The sequence below is a fragment of the Otolemur garnettii genome, unplaced genomic scaffold (genome assembly GCF_000181295.1).
Source record: "Otolemur garnettii isolate 467f Iridium unplaced genomic scaffold, OtoGar3 scaffold00010, whole genome shotgun sequence".
Lineage (NCBI taxonomy): Eukaryota > Metazoa > Chordata > Mammalia > Primates > Galagidae > Otolemur > Otolemur garnettii.
Genome location: NW_003852405.1, coordinates 29,931,706 through 29,949,385, shown reverse-complemented (window position 1 = coordinate 29,949,385; position 17,680 = coordinate 29,931,706). Strand labels below are relative to the sequence as shown.

The 17,680-nt window shown below is 41.0% G+C and overlaps 1 protein-coding gene across 2 annotated transcripts in view; it reads left to right on the top strand.

Moving 5' to 3' along the window:
• ST6GALNAC3 (ST6 N-acetylgalactosaminide alpha-2,6-sialyltransferase 3) overlaps positions 1 to 17,680 on the top strand; it is a 488,690-nt gene that overhangs the window by 216,736 nt on the left and 254,274 nt on the right. Inside the window, exon 2 of one of the 2 annotated variants that reach the window (XM_023509807.1) lies at positions 1,172 to 1,366. The exons of the other annotated variant lie outside the window; for it this stretch is intronic. Coding sequence (XP_023365575.1) covers positions 1,172 to 1,366 — 195 coding nt within the window. The remainder of the gene's footprint in view (positions 1 to 1,171; positions 1,367 to 17,680) is intronic. 2 annotated transcript variants of the gene reach the window in all.

The following is a 17,680-nucleotide window of genomic DNA, read 5'->3' as shown; positions in this document are numbered from 1 at the left end:
CTTTCCTCTCTCCTGCTCTGAAGCATCTTAAATATGATGTTTCACATGACTTATAGCTGTCCCTTAACAAAATAAAACTTATTTGTAAACACCTCCTTTGGCATTCCATCTCTGAGCAAACTCCGTACAGAGGTATTAGCGTCATAGCTGAGGAGTTCAACATGTAGTTACTCCTGTTTCTGTTCTCTCCTTTGTGTTCAGTAAGACCAACTGCTCTGTGGCTACTCATAACCCCATTCTTTCTCTCTGCTCTGTTCCCTCTGCCTAGAAAGCTCTGGTCACACATCCCTACCCACTAAAACTCATGCTCTTATCAAGCTCAATCTCAAACGCAGTTCTGCTTTCTCCTACCCCATCAGATGCTTTGGTTCCGCGGCAGCATAGTTAAGAGAATGTTCTTATGCCATTTGGTGTCATGTTTCCTGCTCCTCTTCTGTTAGCTGTTGGGATCTTACTTTTAGATATGTTAGCACAGGCAAAGTTCCCTGCTTGTAGAGGGTGCCAGATCCAGAAACAGAAGAATGGATGGTAATGAGGCCATGTCTAGAAGAATGTGAAAAATCCACCCATCCTTTCATTTGTTTATTGGCTCTTTTCACACAAGTGTTTTTTGCGTGCCTAGAGTATGTAAGGTACTGTGTTAAGAACCCGGGATACAGAGACTGGATGACACAGTGCATTCCAGTTCTCCAGGAGCTCATAGTTACATGGAGGAAAAGCCACATAAATAATTACACAGTAAAAAAGTATAATAGAAGTGGCTTCAGAGTAAGGTCTGAGAATGACAAGACTTGACCTCTGTTAGGGTGGGCAGGCTGGAGGTGAAAGGACGGCAGTGGAAGGAAAACCGTGCAGCTGGGAAGGCCATTCTATAATTGGAAAGGATTGGTTTGGGTTTTGCAAACTGAAGAGGAGTTTGCGTGGAATATAGGGAGGTAGGGAGGGGTGGAGATGGAAGGGAAGGGTACAAGAAGCCTCTGTCCTTGCTGTGAGGGGCCCAGCGCACTCAGGAAAACTGGTCACCAAAGAATTATTGGTTGTCTTCAAGTGAAACATCATACATAACAGAATCCTTCAAACGCTATGAAAGAAAACAGAGAGGAATAATGGAAGTGGAAGGTTGTTCATCCATTCTTCTTCTTTTTCTTTCTTTTATTTTAACGTTCTGTAGAGAAAGTCTGCTCTCGCAGTGAGCTTCCTAGCAGCGTTCCTCCTCCTGCTGGTCGTGCGCCTTGTAAATGAGGTCAACTTCCCATTGCTGCTGAACTGCTTTGGACAACCTGGCACGAAGTGGATACCCTTCTCTTACTCGTACAGGCGGCCCCTCCGAACTCACTATGGATACATAAACGTGAGGACACAAGAGGTAAGACCGCAGAGGGGGATCCGGGATGTTGAGGGTATCCATGGTAATGGCTTTTCTGCAGGAGCAAGATGGCTTCCAACTCACTGAAGTTTGTCTCTCTCTCTGCCCTGGAGAGCTTCTTTGGCTCCCTGAACATAATTTCTGTTTTCTGATTCTTAGTTGTTTATAAATATCTGAAATCTGCCACCCTTCCTACATCCAATCTGATTCACTGGCTTCACAGGAAGTCAAGGGAGCCATTTCCTGTTTTCCTGGTGGGGTGTGGAATAACATACATCTTTCCATTTAGAAACTCTGATCAGCAGCCACCAGCTGGAGAACTGGCTGGCTTTATTTCCTATAGGTCAGCTGGTTGGGGAGAACTCTTTATAGGACTTTAGAAAAGCATTTATACTCTTTAAAACTCTGTAATCCTTAGACCTGGAGCTAGAAAAGGCCAAGCCGATTTTAAAATTTGTGGTGGCTGCAGAGATAATAGGATTTAAAGAGTTTTCAAATTTAAAGGGGTTAAAATCATTTAAATCCCATAATCACTGAACCTTTAAATCTTTATAGCCAATTGGTAGTACAGGAGAGGACAAAGGTATATTGGTGGCTAGAAAGTGAACAGTATGTTAGCATATTTGCAAGAAAGCATTTGTCTCATAAAGCAAAATAAAAAATAACCTCACAAAATATGTAAAGTATATGAAAGTGGTTAATACAATTGTTTTCTCTATTTTTATGGAGTGGGATGAGTGGGAGGTTGATATGCAAAGATGCATATTCTGAACTTGAAGCTTGTCTGAAGTTGTTCGTGACAAAGGCTAGTCGTGTGTCCACAGACATCATTGGACGGAGTTTTGGATCAGAGCTCATGGAAAGGTCATTTTGCAAAAAGACTAGAGAGCAGGGCCATGGGTGGAATAACCCTCCTGTGCTGTGAGTTATTCTCAGCATTCTGGGAAGGATGTTAAAAGCTGGCTTTGTCCATCCCGTTTCATAGACAATATCGTATCTGAGTCATTGCTTCTGGTTAATTTGACTCTTTGAAAATTGTTTCTGTATCTGCAGGATTTATAGGCTTTTGATGAGACTTTTATAGTTGGGGGAAAAAAGGCACCATTAATAAAATATAAATTCTTAGGAGCCTTGTTTGATGTTTATCCTTTAATTGGTTTTAAGTTAATTTTTTAAAAGTATTGCTTGAATTTATTCAATGTGCTAATAAATTGATTACTTATATAAAAACCTATCTCTTGGAGAAGAGTTTATCTCCCTCTTGTCTTTTCTTACTTTGATTTCTGGCTGTCATTTGATAGTCTGTCACTTGACCGCATGGAGTTAATCATTTCACAAGTGCCTGTCACAGGCTGAAAATAAAGCATGTGGCTAAAGCGTCTCACAAACTACTCTCATGAGGGAAATCCTGCCAGATAGCAAAGACCCTTTCATTTGTTTAAATATTAATGAGTTGGATTTTGGAGTTTTGAAAGGAAAACGTGGCCTAGGGAGCAGCTGTTTCATTAGTCATGTTAACCAGGCCACCTCTGAAATGATTTTGATATCATTTTTAATAAGTGACTTTATTAAAGGATATTGAGTATTATTTTGTTCCTGAAGAGGTAATTTTAGAGGAGAAAAACATGGTTTTGGGGAAAGACTTTAGGCTTTGGAGGTAGACAGGTACGGTTTAAGTCTCAGTTCTGACACTGACTTTCAAAGCAGTGTGTTTACTTCTAAGTAAATTTTATAACCTCTGAGCCTCAATTTCCTTATTTGAAAAATAAGGATAACTACATCAACCTAGCAAAATTATTACGAGGTTAAAGAGGGCAAGGTGCATGAGATGCCCAGCTTCAAGTTGCTATATGAAGGTGTTACTTTTGCTTTCTTTGTACTTAACCAGCAGACAATGATGTAGGTAACACCACAACACTGTAGCGTGGACTCCTAGGATTTATATTTAAATTTTAAAGAATCTGGACTTAGGGAATTAAACATGTGAAAGGGTTCTCAATCTCATTAGTAATCAGGGTTTTATAAATCAAAGCCACGATGAAAAAAATGTTAAAAGCACAAGGAAGTATTATCATATACAAAATACCAGATTGGCAAAAAATTGTCTGACAATACCAAGTTGTTGACGAGGATATGGAATAATAGACCCTCTTATATACTAGTAATGGAAATGTATATTAAAATAACCATTTTGGGCAGGGAGGAAACAGCTTCATTGTTTTATCTAGTAAAGTCAAAGATCTGTACACTGATAGCCCCAGCAATTCTAGTCATTGATACCCACACTGGAGATGCCCGGGAACTTGTGTTCCAGGAGGCCTGGACAGCACATGTGGCCATATTGTTCCCAACAACCAAAAGCTACAATATACACAGTTATTGATCCCTGGGCGAATGGATTAAGATTGTGCTGTTTGCACTGAAATACCACACGGACATGACAGGAGGAAACTGCAGCTGTACACACGTATGTGACAACATACAGGATATGGGAGCTTATGCAGGGTGATTCCATTATAGGTCACAAGAAGGGGCACAATAAATGATTTTGCGTAGGGACGAGGGACGTGTGGGGTAAAACGGAAAAGCAGAAAAGAAAGCAAGGAAATGATCACTTTAGAAGTGGGAAAAGAAATCACCTCTGAGACCAGTGTGCAGAATATGATCAGGTGTGTTTCTGGGAATTCCATAACATGCTAATTAATCCCATTAAATATGCTCTTAATCCCATTGGAGGTCACACAGGTGTTCACAATTCTAATTATTAAGTATATATTTATGTTTGGAGACTTTCTTTGGGTCATTTTAAATATTAAAAATAGATTCTAAGCCCAGGAAGGATACTTGTTTACCACTTACTATGGGTCAAGAATCACAAAAAGCATTTTTCCCAGTTTAGCAGCAGGAAACAGCTAAAAGGAAGCAAAGGGACATTAGCTGTAACATCTAAACCAAACTACGAATGTTTGAAGTAGGCCATTTTACTTTATGTGAACATTAATAGATATATAGGCAACTGTTTTTTTAGTTCTGGTCTATGCATGAGAGAAAGAGAGACTCCATATTGTACCATGAATGCAAGTATAGAGAAGAAAATTTGCTTGGATGTTGGTAACTATGATAGCATTAGAATTGTCAAAGAGAATGACATTTTCTCCCAAACTCAAGCAATTCTGGGCTAACATGGGAAGAAAATAAAATTTGGTGACTTTCTACCACTCTCTTCATCATTGATTTCATCCTTTACTCTGGCAGTCCTACTCCAAGCCCCACATCTGTGCCCCATTCTTGCTCATAAATGATTGTTCATCAGTTCAATAATGGCCATTGGAACAGTCCTCCTCAGAGGTGGTTTTGTTAGATGAGAGATAGGATGAGAAAGCCTTTAAGAGACAAATAATATAGCTAAAAGGATAGGTGGTGGATCCAATTTTCTGGGGCAGATAGTTTAAATAGTGACCCTCAAACCATGCTTTGCAGGGAGGCACACATTTCTCCCTCTGTCCACATTATTCTATTCTAAGTCTGAGCAGGTGCAATAGCCTTGGCTGGACTGAGTCAGGTGATCACAAAGTTGATCTACTTGCTTCAAGATCTTGGTCCTCAAGATTTTCCCAGAAATGTTTTCTCCTAAAATGTATATGTTTTCTGCAAACTACTGCACTTCCTAGTATTGTTTTTAACGCATGCAGGCATGCCAGCAATGATTCCCAGATCTAGAGCATCTGCAAATGGGATTATTGTTGATGATGGTTTTATTGGCCAGTGGTCCAGCTGCGTCAGATGTTGCCGTAACTAGACATAGATTTTATGAGCTAAAATATTTGTGGAAAAAAAAGTCTTTTCCCTACTGTCTAAAAGCAAGGTAGGAGGCAGCAGAATTAAGTCAAAAATCCAGTTGACAATGTGAAAGGGAGCTTTGCTTAGGAGCAAAATCTGATTGTTTGGTTATCTTTAAAAGCTGGATGAGTTCTGGTCCCTTTGGACCAGCCCAGCTGGGAATAGATGCTGTCTCGTGAATCTGTGGCAGCCTGTCCTGAAGCATCACATCTAGTTCAAGGTCCACTTCATTTTATCAACTCTTCTGGTTGTCAAATAAGATGTTCTCCAAATAAATACAAACAGCAAAAGTAGAAGCCATACAGGAAAGATAAACACGTGACCTTGTTTGTATTTCAAGTTGTTTGAGTGTTTTTTTCCTGGTCCAGGCCCATGATAAGGAATATGTTGCGAAAACTGTGGCAATGATGGTAGAGGACGTGATTGAAGGGACTAAAATACCCCTGCCACTGTTGTCATGATAATCTAAATATAATGTGGTTGGTGATGGGTCCCACTTTTGACCCAGTCCCTCCTTCCAGTCTCACGCAGGGCAAGTTCAGGTTCTTTCCTTTGGGGGAGCAAAAGTGTTGAGAGCAGGGAAGCAAAATGAGTGCCAGGGTGAGTGCTGAAATTCTGAAAGTCTGCGCTGCCCACAGAACCCCAAATTCCTCAACACTTAATGTTGGAGCTGACAGCCACCACAAGGTGGTGTCAAACTGAAGCTTGCACCAGGGGCAATTTAGATTTTGTGACAGATCTTATGCTCCTCTGCCATATCACTACTGTGCCAGGGATGCACCCACACATTTTATCAGGACTGAACATGGAGACCCCACCTGTAGCATCATGGCAGAGGTACCGTATTAATAACTGACCTTGGACGTGATAAAAAGCATATGCTACTCATGTGTGTTTGCAAAAAACCCAAAGAAACATATCTGTGCTTGGCAAAATCTTACGAATCCTTAACACAAAATTTAACTATTCATTTAAAATTATTAATTGTAGCAGATAGGGAAGGAGTAAAGCATGAATGTACCTCAGGGCGTGGTTCAAGGCAATTGTGTTTTTTTTCCTGTTGAGATCATGGCAGATTTGGGGAAAGAGAAGAAAATGAACTATAGGCTAAATCCAAATTGCAGTTTCCTACCATGCATGGACATCATCATGGTACTGTCTTTTTTGTTGCATGACCTGGTGTGAAGACATTGCTCAGAGCAAGCAACCTGCAGCTTATTTGCATTGACTGCTAGGTAAGAACATAAGCTCTGGTGTTCAGCAGGACCCCAAGGCCAGATCTTTCTGGTGATCAGTGGGGGTGACAGGTAAGCTCAGCTCTGATAAGACTGACCTCATGTCAGGCTAGGGATACAGGGGACTCTCAGTGTTTGGAGAAGAATGTCCTTTCACAGGAGGAGAATGTGCCTAAAGACAGGCTAAGTAGAGAAGCTCAGGATTTCCAGACATAGGAATCAAGTGTAGTGCTGCATCGTAATTTGCTCAACAATTTAATGAGGCCCAAGTATGCCTCTTTAAAAAAATGGCAGCATTGCAAAGCCTCAAGTAGACTACATAAGAATATTTAGGATCAGTTGCTGTGACAGGCCGCCCTTGCATAATTAAAGATGTGCATAACATATTGATGTTGCAATAGAATCTCCCAAATTGTGGTTATAGCAACAATTAAGGAACAGAGCTGACTTTCTTGGCAATAAAAGCATACCATACACTCAAATAAATGTACACATGTAACTAAAGCTAGCATGAATAGGTTTTCCATATTTGGGAATAGAGGGTGTGGGTTTTCCTCCAGTCTATTGAGAGAAATTATATGCAAATGTATGTTCCAAAAGTTTAAAACTGATCAATTTAATTGTTAATTAGAATCTGAACATTTCCATTTGTGTAATCATGAAGCAAAAGAATTTTTGACTAAATTGTTATAGAAAAGGAAACAACTAAATTAACATATAATAAAGCTCACTCGTTTGACATGTGCATATTGGATGAATCATTTTAAAGATAATTTATTGTTTTTCTCAAGTATGAGGGCATACATTCGTAGCTTGGTGGAGGAGAGATGATTATCTTTCTGTCTGATTGTGAACTAGCAACTTTCAATCAATGGCCATATCTCAAGGCAGTCCATGACTGAGCACCAAATGAGAGGGAAAGACATTGCTGGTGTTGAAATAATTGTAGGAAGCTTTTGTAGGAGAAGTGAGACTTGTGCTTTGGAGACGGAATTGGCTAGGACGGAGGGAGAAGAGAAAGTAAAGTTGAGAAAGAGTGAAAGTTGTGCATATACACTGCACCTTCCTCCAGCCCCTACCACTCCTGGTAGGCCAAGGGTACTGCAGCAGGAGTCATCGCAAACTCCTAATGTCTGTGTTGGTAATCACCATTGCTTCACCTTTCATGGGTCTATTTCTTACCATTCTTTGCAACCATTGCCTTCAGTTCTGATTTTGTAACTCTTCGTTTTACTTGGCTGGTCACCTGGTCTTGGAGTGCTCTTACCTGGCTCCTTCTGCCCTGCAGACTATTTAGAGGAAGACTTCTCATCACACCTCCTTCAGTGTCTCTCTGACATGAACACTGCCCTATTCCCAAGGGGCTCCTTTCTGCCGTAGGCCTGTGTGATCCAGAGAAGGAAATCAGACACGTGAGGATGGGGGTAACACACAAGCCAATCAGGCCAGAATTAAATTTACTATGGGGTATAGATGAAAAAAGAAATGCATTTTTTGAGCAACTATGACCTAGTAATGTGAATGGGATTCATGGAAAGGAAAAAACAGCACTCATGTTTGCAAGACAGTAATATAGGCATACATGTGCTATATACATTTATTCATGAACAAGTGCGTATAAATACACAGGAATGCAGGCATGCGTGCGATGTATACATGCACACATGTTTGAAATTTCTATTTTCCTAAATATAAACATGCATTGAATGTATGCATCCTCTATTACATGGTATATCCATCCTGTGTGTGTATGTGTGTGTGTAAGTACCCAGGTAGGCGTATGCCATGTCTCCCTCAGTCTCCCTCCATCTCCTGTTCATTGGAGCAGGGGGCCCTTTTCTTCCCACCACAAGGGTGAGCCAAAAAGCCAGTCTAGTGATTGGCACCTGGAGCAACTGGTGAGAGGTTGACACCAGGTAAAGATGAGCCGTTTTGAAGCCTTCCCAGATTTTTTTTTGTTTTTCTGGCTGACACTGGTGAGAAACACCCTTGTTTCTTTGGTGGAGCTCTTGAGCTGCGAGGACTCTCTGGATGTCAGTGCCCGGTCCCTGGGGAGAATGAGCCCCAGGCACCGAGAGAGAAGCAGGAAAAGTTGCAGGGCCGACATAAGGTCCTGAGTGCAGCCATTCCTGAAGCCGCCCCCCTCTTCCACCATGGTTTGTGTATATAAGCCGATAAATCTCTCCTTTGTCTTTTGCTGGTTTGAACTGTGTTTTTGTCACTTGCAACCAAAAAAGTCCTGGCTGATGCCTAACAGTTATTTTACAGCCGTCACCACCAAACATTAGCACCTCATTTTTCAATGAAGCCCTGCCTGGAGTATGAGAGGGGCTGTTTACTCTCAAACCCGCTGGTGGGCGGAGCGTGAGAGCTCGCCTGCTCAGGTGTCTGCTGTCTTTCTGCTCGGGAAAATACTGCTCAGTAAAGTAGCTTATCCTTGTAAGTGTGGAAAATGAAGGTCACAGTTTTTCAAGGTCATAAAGCCAGAAAATGTCTGGACAAAAGCGATTAACTGAATAATCTGGTCTTACGCTACCGATAATTCATGTAGTTTTATTCTAATTGTCAGGTGAAATTTTCCCCATCGCTGGGAGGCATCAGCAGTCAAAATAGATTGATTTTTGCTTCACAAATCCCATTTTTTAATGATGAAAAATCCATTATTATCATAGTTTTTAATGTAGTAATTGGTTTCCCAGGAAGATATAAGGGAATTTTATTCATTACAGAACCTTAGGTAGGAAAATGCCCATTTGCCAACTGTCATGTTAACACATTTGAAAGGAGCCTATTAGAAATTCAAATATCAAATTACCTCATTTGTGACAAGCAAAGGAAAACAAAACAGCACGCCTGTCACAAAGACCTCAACTTGAGGGTTGAAAAACGTGATAGAACTAGCGTCCTGATTTCAAAGTTTCTCTTTGACTTTTCTCAAACTGATAGCCTGGTGGAGAGACTAGCCTTCAACAAATGGCAGTTAGATTTAGCCATGAATATTAGGCAGTCACCAAATATTTCTTAATAATACATGTTTTTTCTGTTCCTGACAATGTGTTAAGGACCAGCAGTGAACCCCAGTTTAAAAGAGTGTTAAAATTGAGGTTCACAAGGAAGAAAACAAGGTGGACTGAGTTACAAGAATCCCAGAACAATACCACTTAGGTGGCATTGACATTGTAGCCTGTAATTACAAAGTCTGAGTAACCATCTTACATAAGAGAGTCATTCCACTTCTGCTAAGGATAGTGAATATTCAAGTAGTTTCAATGAAAAAATTGTATTCAATGTTAGGAAGATAATTTGTCACTAAGTAGATGGCATCAAATTGTGATTTCTCACTTTTCAAAGTAGCCTGACAAAAGCTTACTCACAAAAGAAAAATACTCGTTGCAGAATAGTTTATTTCATAAAGTAACTATATAGCTTTTATACGAAATGCTACCCTCTCTCAAGCTTAGGAAATGTTATATTGGGTTAATTGAGTTAAATGATAAGCATTTGCCAACTATTTAATAAGCTGATTATTGATATCAAAGGAAAAGAAAGCAGGACGCTGTGGCTCCGTTCTGTAATCCTAGCACTTTGGGAGGCCCAGGTGAGAGGATTGCTTGAATGTAGGAGGTCAAGACCAGCCTGAGTGAGAGTAAGACCCTGTCTCTACAAAAATAGAAAAACTAGCTGGGTGTGGTGGCACCTGTCTGTAGTCCCAGCTACCTAAGAGGCCGAAGCAGACAGATCACTTGAGCCCAGGAGTTTGAAGTTTCACTGAGCTATGATCATTCCACTGCACCCTAGCCTGGGGAACAAAGTGAGACCTTGTCTTCAAAAACAAAAATAGAAAAAAAGAAAAGAAAATTAAGAGTTCTGCATTGGCAATATATGGAGTACATGGTAATCTAAAATAATCTTACAACTCTCCTGCTCTCACACTGGGGTATTGCTGGATAAAGCTGAAAACATTATTTAATGCCAGGAATTATTTAGTGCTTAACAGGAAGGAGGAAAAGCTTCAGGTGACAGAAGCTAAGAAGGAATGTACAGAGAGGTAAGCAAGAAAGCCCAAGGTGTGGCTTCCTGGGGACATCCACGGAAATGACAGTGTTATTTTTATCTTGAAATTTATCAGGATGGTCCGTCCTTATTTTGAACCATCTTTGCAACTAATATGTCTTTTGTCATACTATATGTGTTAGGGTTTTACAGAGTAAAAGAACCGATAGGATGTGTATGTGTGTACATAAGTACATGTATACATGCATACGTGTGCGTGCGTGCGTGTGTGTGTGTGTGTGTGTGTGTGTGTATGGGGAGAGAGCACACATTTGATTCTGAGCTAATTTGTTCATGAAATTGTCTGGGTAGTCCTGCAGGCTGGAGATTGAGGAAGATTTGCAGCTTGAGTCCAAAGGCATCAGCTGGCAGAATTTTGTTGTTGTTCAGGAAGATCAGTCTTTCCTCCTTTAAAACCTTCAAAAAATTGTACCGGGCTAACCCATGTTATGGAGGGTAATCGGATTTACTCCAAGGTTACCAATTTAAATATGACTCTTACCCAGTAAAAGAAAACAACTTCACGGAGCCTCCAGAATAAAATTTGGCCGAGTACCTGGACATTATGGCTCGGTGCAGTTGACACATGAAATTAATCATCACACACTGTATAATACTTTTTAAAGAATTGTTAGAATTTGAAAATTTCTTACAAATACTTTTTGGGTTATGTAAAATTTCCACCCCATACTAAAGATGAGAAATTGGGGCTAGGATGGGTTTTAACAACTTGCTAAAGTCATCCACAGTGTCAGGGATGAGTTTTGAGCCTGACTCCAGAGCCGCAGGCTTTACTCACATGATCAAGTGCAGCTAAGGGGTGTCCAAAGTGCTGACACAGGATTTTCTAGACTGGCCCGACCTAGCTTGGGATCGAATCGCCTCATATTTGATCTAATCCTGATTGCTTTTGTTGAATTGCGGAACTCCACAGATGACGTGTGGAGGAGTTGAGATTTTTACTTTCTCAAGTGGGCTCCTGTTAAGCCGATTATCTTGTTGCTGTCCACGTCTGGGCTGATACAAAAGTGAAGTAGAAACAGACTTTCTACTCTGTCGTACTGATAGGAGTAACAAGCACAACAGCACGATTTTTTGCTAACTTGCTGACGAATTGACCTCATATTTCTCTCCCTCCATTTTTCAAAATCAATCCCACTGTTTTATGAGTTACTGAAGCCCCTTTCCAAAGCAGTGTGGTTGGTAGCTGTGTTTCATCCCTGGCTGCACCAGGCTTCTTAACCCTGTCTGTATTCCTGACAATACCACGTTCGGGCACCATGTGTTCAGAATAGCCCTTTCTGTCCTCGGTGACTTTCCCAAATTAAAGAACTAGTGGGTTATAATAAATGCTCTTGATTTTAAATTAGGTGGGAATCGACATCTTCCTTCAGCAATCCACTGAGGATAAAAATGAGATAAAGTTTTAGGTGCTGAGCTATGTGCCAAATAGCCCTTGTGTTTCTTTCTGGAACATCTACTTCAAAGAGGCAGATTCATCTTTGATATCCGTGGGAGCCACATGAATATGAACTGACTCCAATTGCCCTCAGCATCTCCAGAATTTATTTATTTATTTTTTTAGTGCATAGGTCTGCAGTCAGTGTGCTTACTTGCTTCCCCAAACCAGCATGATCATTATAATTCTCCTTTTCATTAAATAACCCACGCTCAGCCTGTTGTTATAATATTATCCCTACTGAAGGTTGGGAATGGAGTCTCCTAACACAAGGGCGTTCATCTCTTAGTTGAGTGCTGTGCCTGTGTCAAAAATCCTTATGCTGACAAAAACAAGGAATAATCATGGCACCAGAACAATATTCCTCATCTGAGCCACCCTGACATTACTCTCCCGGTACCAGGCTTTGTTTTCTCTTGGGGCCTTTAACGGAGAAGAATGCCTCCTGAATTCTGTAGACTATATAATCGTGCACACCAGCCTTCTCTTTTCAATGTATCTTGCCCCCAGGACCATTTTTCTCTGTAAGCGATGTTAACTGTGTAGAAAGCCAATTAGGGGATGCCACTTAGGGGTCCTTCTCTTGACTGTTTCTCAAAGCTTCCCTGGAGTGTAACTGCTAGAAAAAGATGTTAGATACATAATAATGCACTCTGTATTGGCCCCTTCCATCTCTCGCCTTCAGGCCTTAGTTCAAACTTGCAGGTTTCTATGAGCCGCCTTTACATATAGAAAGTCTACCGGTCCTTAAACCCATCACAAAGGCCTCCCTCCCTGGCGGTTTGACTGATTCCCCTACTCAGCAGACGTGGCTCTTTCCTGTGAATGCTTCTGGCATTTTTTATGGTGACTAATCATTACATACACTCGTATATACACTTGTGCACTTCACAAAGTTTGTGGACTCATCATCTCATTTAGTAAATCATCCTGTGGCCTTGGTTATATTCTCCATTTTCAAATGAAAACAATGAACAAATGAAGCACAGAGAGGTTGAGTAATTTGTTAAGTGCCACACAGCTGTTCCTTTATCTTCTGATATCAAGTTTGTTCCTTTGCTACCTGTGGTCTCAAGTTATCATTATCTTAGCTGAGCCTTATTCTCTGTGCCAGGCATTCATTTTCTGAGTGGTTTTTATGCAGCAGCAGTAATAGCTAACATCTTCTTGCCAGATACTCACTTAGGCTTCAAGGCAACACTGGGCAACACTGTGCAACAGGTGCCATTATTATCCTGCTTCCCATAAAGGAGTAATCCAAGAGCTGGAGAAGGTAAGGAGCTTATTCAAGGTCGGATAAATGCAGGAGGTTGCTGGGAGTGTCATGGACTGTCTGTGTCATGTATGTCAGTGTCTTGTCCGTGAAAATGCTGCAAAATCTCACAATTTCCAGAAGCCACCTGTCAGCCACCATTGCTAGAGGAAGACTGACCCCATCGTCTTCTGCATTTTGGATCTTGCAGGAATGTATTTCATTGGAAGAGTCTAAATGGTGTTTGAGATCCTAGTGTCAAGAGAGTCTGGAAAATGTAGTTAGGGTTCTAGCCGCTGCTACATAGGATGGGGAAAAAGCACAGAAGAAGGTGGAATGGGGATCTAGCATATATGGGTGTGTAATAATGATGTGAGACCACTGGCCCATTTTTTGAATGAGACCCTGTTAAGATGCCCGTGGAATGTTGAGTCACCCAGTGGCTGGGCGGTGCCACCCGACCACTGGAGGGGAATGAACAACTGCATACTTTGATGTCTTAAGGAAAAAGTAATTGCTAATAAGAAGTGGGGAAAAGGGCTAAGAAAGAAGTAGATGTTTTCTATGGTTTTTGAGGAGATTATGCTATCTTTAATGGAAAATTAATCAGGCAAACCAGTGCCCCGAGGGCTATCCCCAAAGTGCTCCTGTTTGCAGCCACTCGCTGGATGTGCAGCCATCCAGAGGCCTCCTTAATCCTTCACCTCTCCAAGAATGATTGAATAGAAAGTCTGTTCTCCTTTCCTGCTCAAAGGGTTACTTCATACGCATTACTTCTTGTGCACAAACATATCATTTCCTAAGTGGGGTGCAACTTATCTGTTTCAATACTGGCTAGGCAGCTATCAGTTCCTCACCTGCCCAATCCTTCCTTTCACCAATTACTTGCAGATTCCCACTCCAATAACGGGCCTCCCACGAGAATGTTCCATCTCTGCACTTTCTCCACCAGCTGGTCAGGGTAGGGTTTGATCTGACGAGCTTGTGTCTCAGGTGGGCCTTTGTTTAAAAAACTATGAAGACACCTTTTATGAGAAATAAATATTAATGTAAATGTAAACATTTATTTACCAAAAAGAATGGTAACTTAATCTAGAGACCTGCCTAGAATATCTCATGACCTTTTCTCTCTCAAGTGTGCATTCGTGAAGTTTCCTGGAAGATTGATTGGAACATGAGGATTTTGTTTCATGGCAAATCAGGGCTATTAAATCAGCTCAGATTTGTTAAAGTCTTTAGTGGTATAAATTTCCTGGTACTTACAGTTAAGTTAAGGAAACTTATCGTTTTCTTTACCTACAGTTAATTCTGTGGCAGTGTATTAGTGTGGGCAGGGTATCTCCCACCGACTCCGAGTTTTTAATGGAGCTTACCCGGGTTAATGATGGTGGGGATCCCCAGGGGGAAACAGGGCACTTGGCTCAGATGTCCTGTGGGAGCTGAACCTGCTAGAAGGCTCTTCAACAACCAGCATCTGCATCTCAGTAATTCCTCTTCACTGAAGGTGTGTGGTACTTTCTTTACCCAGTCATTTCTTTTCACATCTTCTAATTCTTGCAAGGGACGCAGAAACATTTAGAAAAGTTAGGACTCTGCAAATTGTGCGATCGATTTTCCTGTACTCATCCCACAGTGTTCAGACTGAGGTAAGGTACTTAACTTCATTGCGCTCTAAGTTGCCTTCTGAAGAGCAAAGTCGATACCACTTCCTTGGAAAGAAATAAGGCCAGGATGAGTCGGGCTTTCACCACATGCAGGTTGTGCTAAGTGTTTCGGGGCTAATGGCATTCCTTGAGTAGTGGGTAAGTTGATTAAAAGGTTAGCGTCTGTGCTGTGGATCGATCCGTGTGTAGTCCTTAAGACCATGCGGTTTACAGACTCTGGGGTCTGCCCACCTCCTTGCATCCCCAGTGCTCAAGACTTGGCCATCTGAATCACTGTGAATTCTGAACTATACCGTACACCTACTTTAAACCTTTCTGAATTTTCAAATGCCTGCTTTTTCCTTCATTTACCTGGTGAAGTCTCACTCTAGGTCTTTCCCAACCGCCCCCTCCTTGGTGGACTTTATTTTAGTTCCTAGTGTTGCTCTGTTTCTACCAGAGCATCTGTAACCACACATGGCTGTTTCTTGGGGGCACAGCTGTCACCCTGTCTATAACCATAAGCTCCTGAAAGGTCTGGCCCTCTTTGTGTCTTGAGTCCTTATTTCCCTTTCCTTCACACCAGTAGTGGTGCTTCCATTGAGGAGGAAGCACATCCAATATTTTTAGAGATGTGAATTTCCATAGAGTATTTATTTCAACCCTAACAGAGTGATGGAGATCAGATACATCGAGGGATGTGATTCTCCTCCGTTATGGCATGCCTGGTGAGGAAGGGCGCTCAGCAAGATTTGCTTTTCATAAAATCACAGGAATCAGGAGCAGCTATTGGAAGGCTCAGAGATAGATTTAAGTTCAATATATGTGATCGTTTTCTGGGCATTGTCATTGTTCAAAATTGGAATGCACATTCTTGCCAAATAGCCAGGTCTCAATGTGTGGAAGTATTTGTACCGAGACTCACAGGGATACAACAACACATATTCTTATATTTGGAATAGGTGCTTAGCAAGATCCTTTCTGTTTTTAAAGAATCTTAAAATGCTATTTTATTTCTCGAGCTCAGTTCAAATATTAACTTCTTGTAACTGCTGGTGATAGCTTTGATAGTCATCATTGTCCATTTGATATTCATCATTTCACCATCATTTAGAACTTTTTTTATTAACCAAAGCCAATGAAAAAAATTATGTTTAGCCTCACTGCCAAGTAAGGACATACATACTCCCTTGTATGTCTGTGTTTCCTTTCACTTTTCTATAGACGTTGTAACATTTCTAATACTTTAAAGAATATCTTTCAAATTAAGTTAACAAATACTTGCCGTTGGGTCAGATGCAATAGGAGATACAAAGCAGATATGATAATAACCATGGGGCTAATGTGTGTTGAGTTGTTTTTTACACCAATGCTATGTGGTAGGTACAGTTTTCCCATTTTATAAATGAGGATACTGAGGCACAGATAGACTACTTAATTTTCAGACAATCATGTTTCTCTTAGATAGAAGAACAGAAGCAATCTGATCTAAAGTCTATACCCATGAGGCATTATTGCCTCTCAGTGAATTCATTTAATACCACCACCACCACTTACCCTCAAGGACAGTTCTGCCTACTGGAATTACCTGTGTTTCTTGTTCACTGGACAAGGCAGTCCTTGTTTTTGCTTATTTTAAAGATTTCTTCTTTCAAGCGTCTCTGCATTGTTACCACTGTATAGTATTCTGGCATTGGCCAGACAAATCCATGTTTATCTAATTCATACCATTTACGATCTTCTAGATGTGCTAACTGCACATCTTAGTCTGAACTCACAAGGGTACGAGTGTGTTTCCATGATTATGTTAATTATTCCTCCCTGAGACTCCTCCGTTTACATTTTACTTTGTGGAAAGCACCGCAGCATGCCATGATCCAATGACAGGAGGAACTTTGGTGTGGTAGAGTCCTATTTCTGTTACTGAATGTGTGTGACATGCAGAAGGTAATCTGGGAGGAACCAGAGGATATGTACAAGGGCCATGTGATGCAAGTAAAGTGATGTTGGTCAAATGAAGTGAAAAGACCACAGAAGTGAGGTTCCCTAATACGCCTGTCTATGGGTCCTCACAGGAAGGAACTTGTATAGCACTTGTCATCCCGTCACTAAACTCGTGGTTGGCAGGTAATAAATTATGATGATTCATCCCAACCTTGACTGAACAGATTCCTTCTATAAGCATGCTTGAGTGCCTGGAAGGTGTAATTTAGAGAAATGATTTTTAAATCTTAACATACATCCCTTTAACATGAAGGATTTGGTAAAATAGTCATTGCTGGGCCCAGCCCCAGAGCTTCAGATTCAGCAGACCTGAGGTCAGTTTCAAGAGTTTGCTCCTACAACACCTTCCCGGGTAATGTTGATGCTTTTGGTCCTGACATCTACTTGAAGAACTACTTAGAGAACTGCAGATGTAGAGGCCAGCCTGGGTCACGGGAATCAGCATTTTTAGAAGGCTTCACAGGTAACTCTAATGTGGAAACCCAGAAGTTACACATAATCTTAGTATTACTTCAGTTCTTTCAAAGTGTTTGAATTGATACCATTCGATCCCCTACTGACTTTATCTGTTTGGTCTAGAACTCTCTCTGCATTTTTCTTTTTACTATAAAATGCCTGCACCTACTTGCTTCAAAAGATCATTTGCGAGTAGAACTCTGCCTGAAACTTACGTTCTACTTGCTTCAAAAGATCGTTTGGGAGTAGAACTCTGCCTAAAACTTATGTCCCTAAAGACCAAGCAAGTTCTAAGCCTTACGTAGTGTCCTTAAGGGGGTTTTGGAAACCGCAACTTGAAGCAGAATGATGGATAATGAAACCAATTTTACA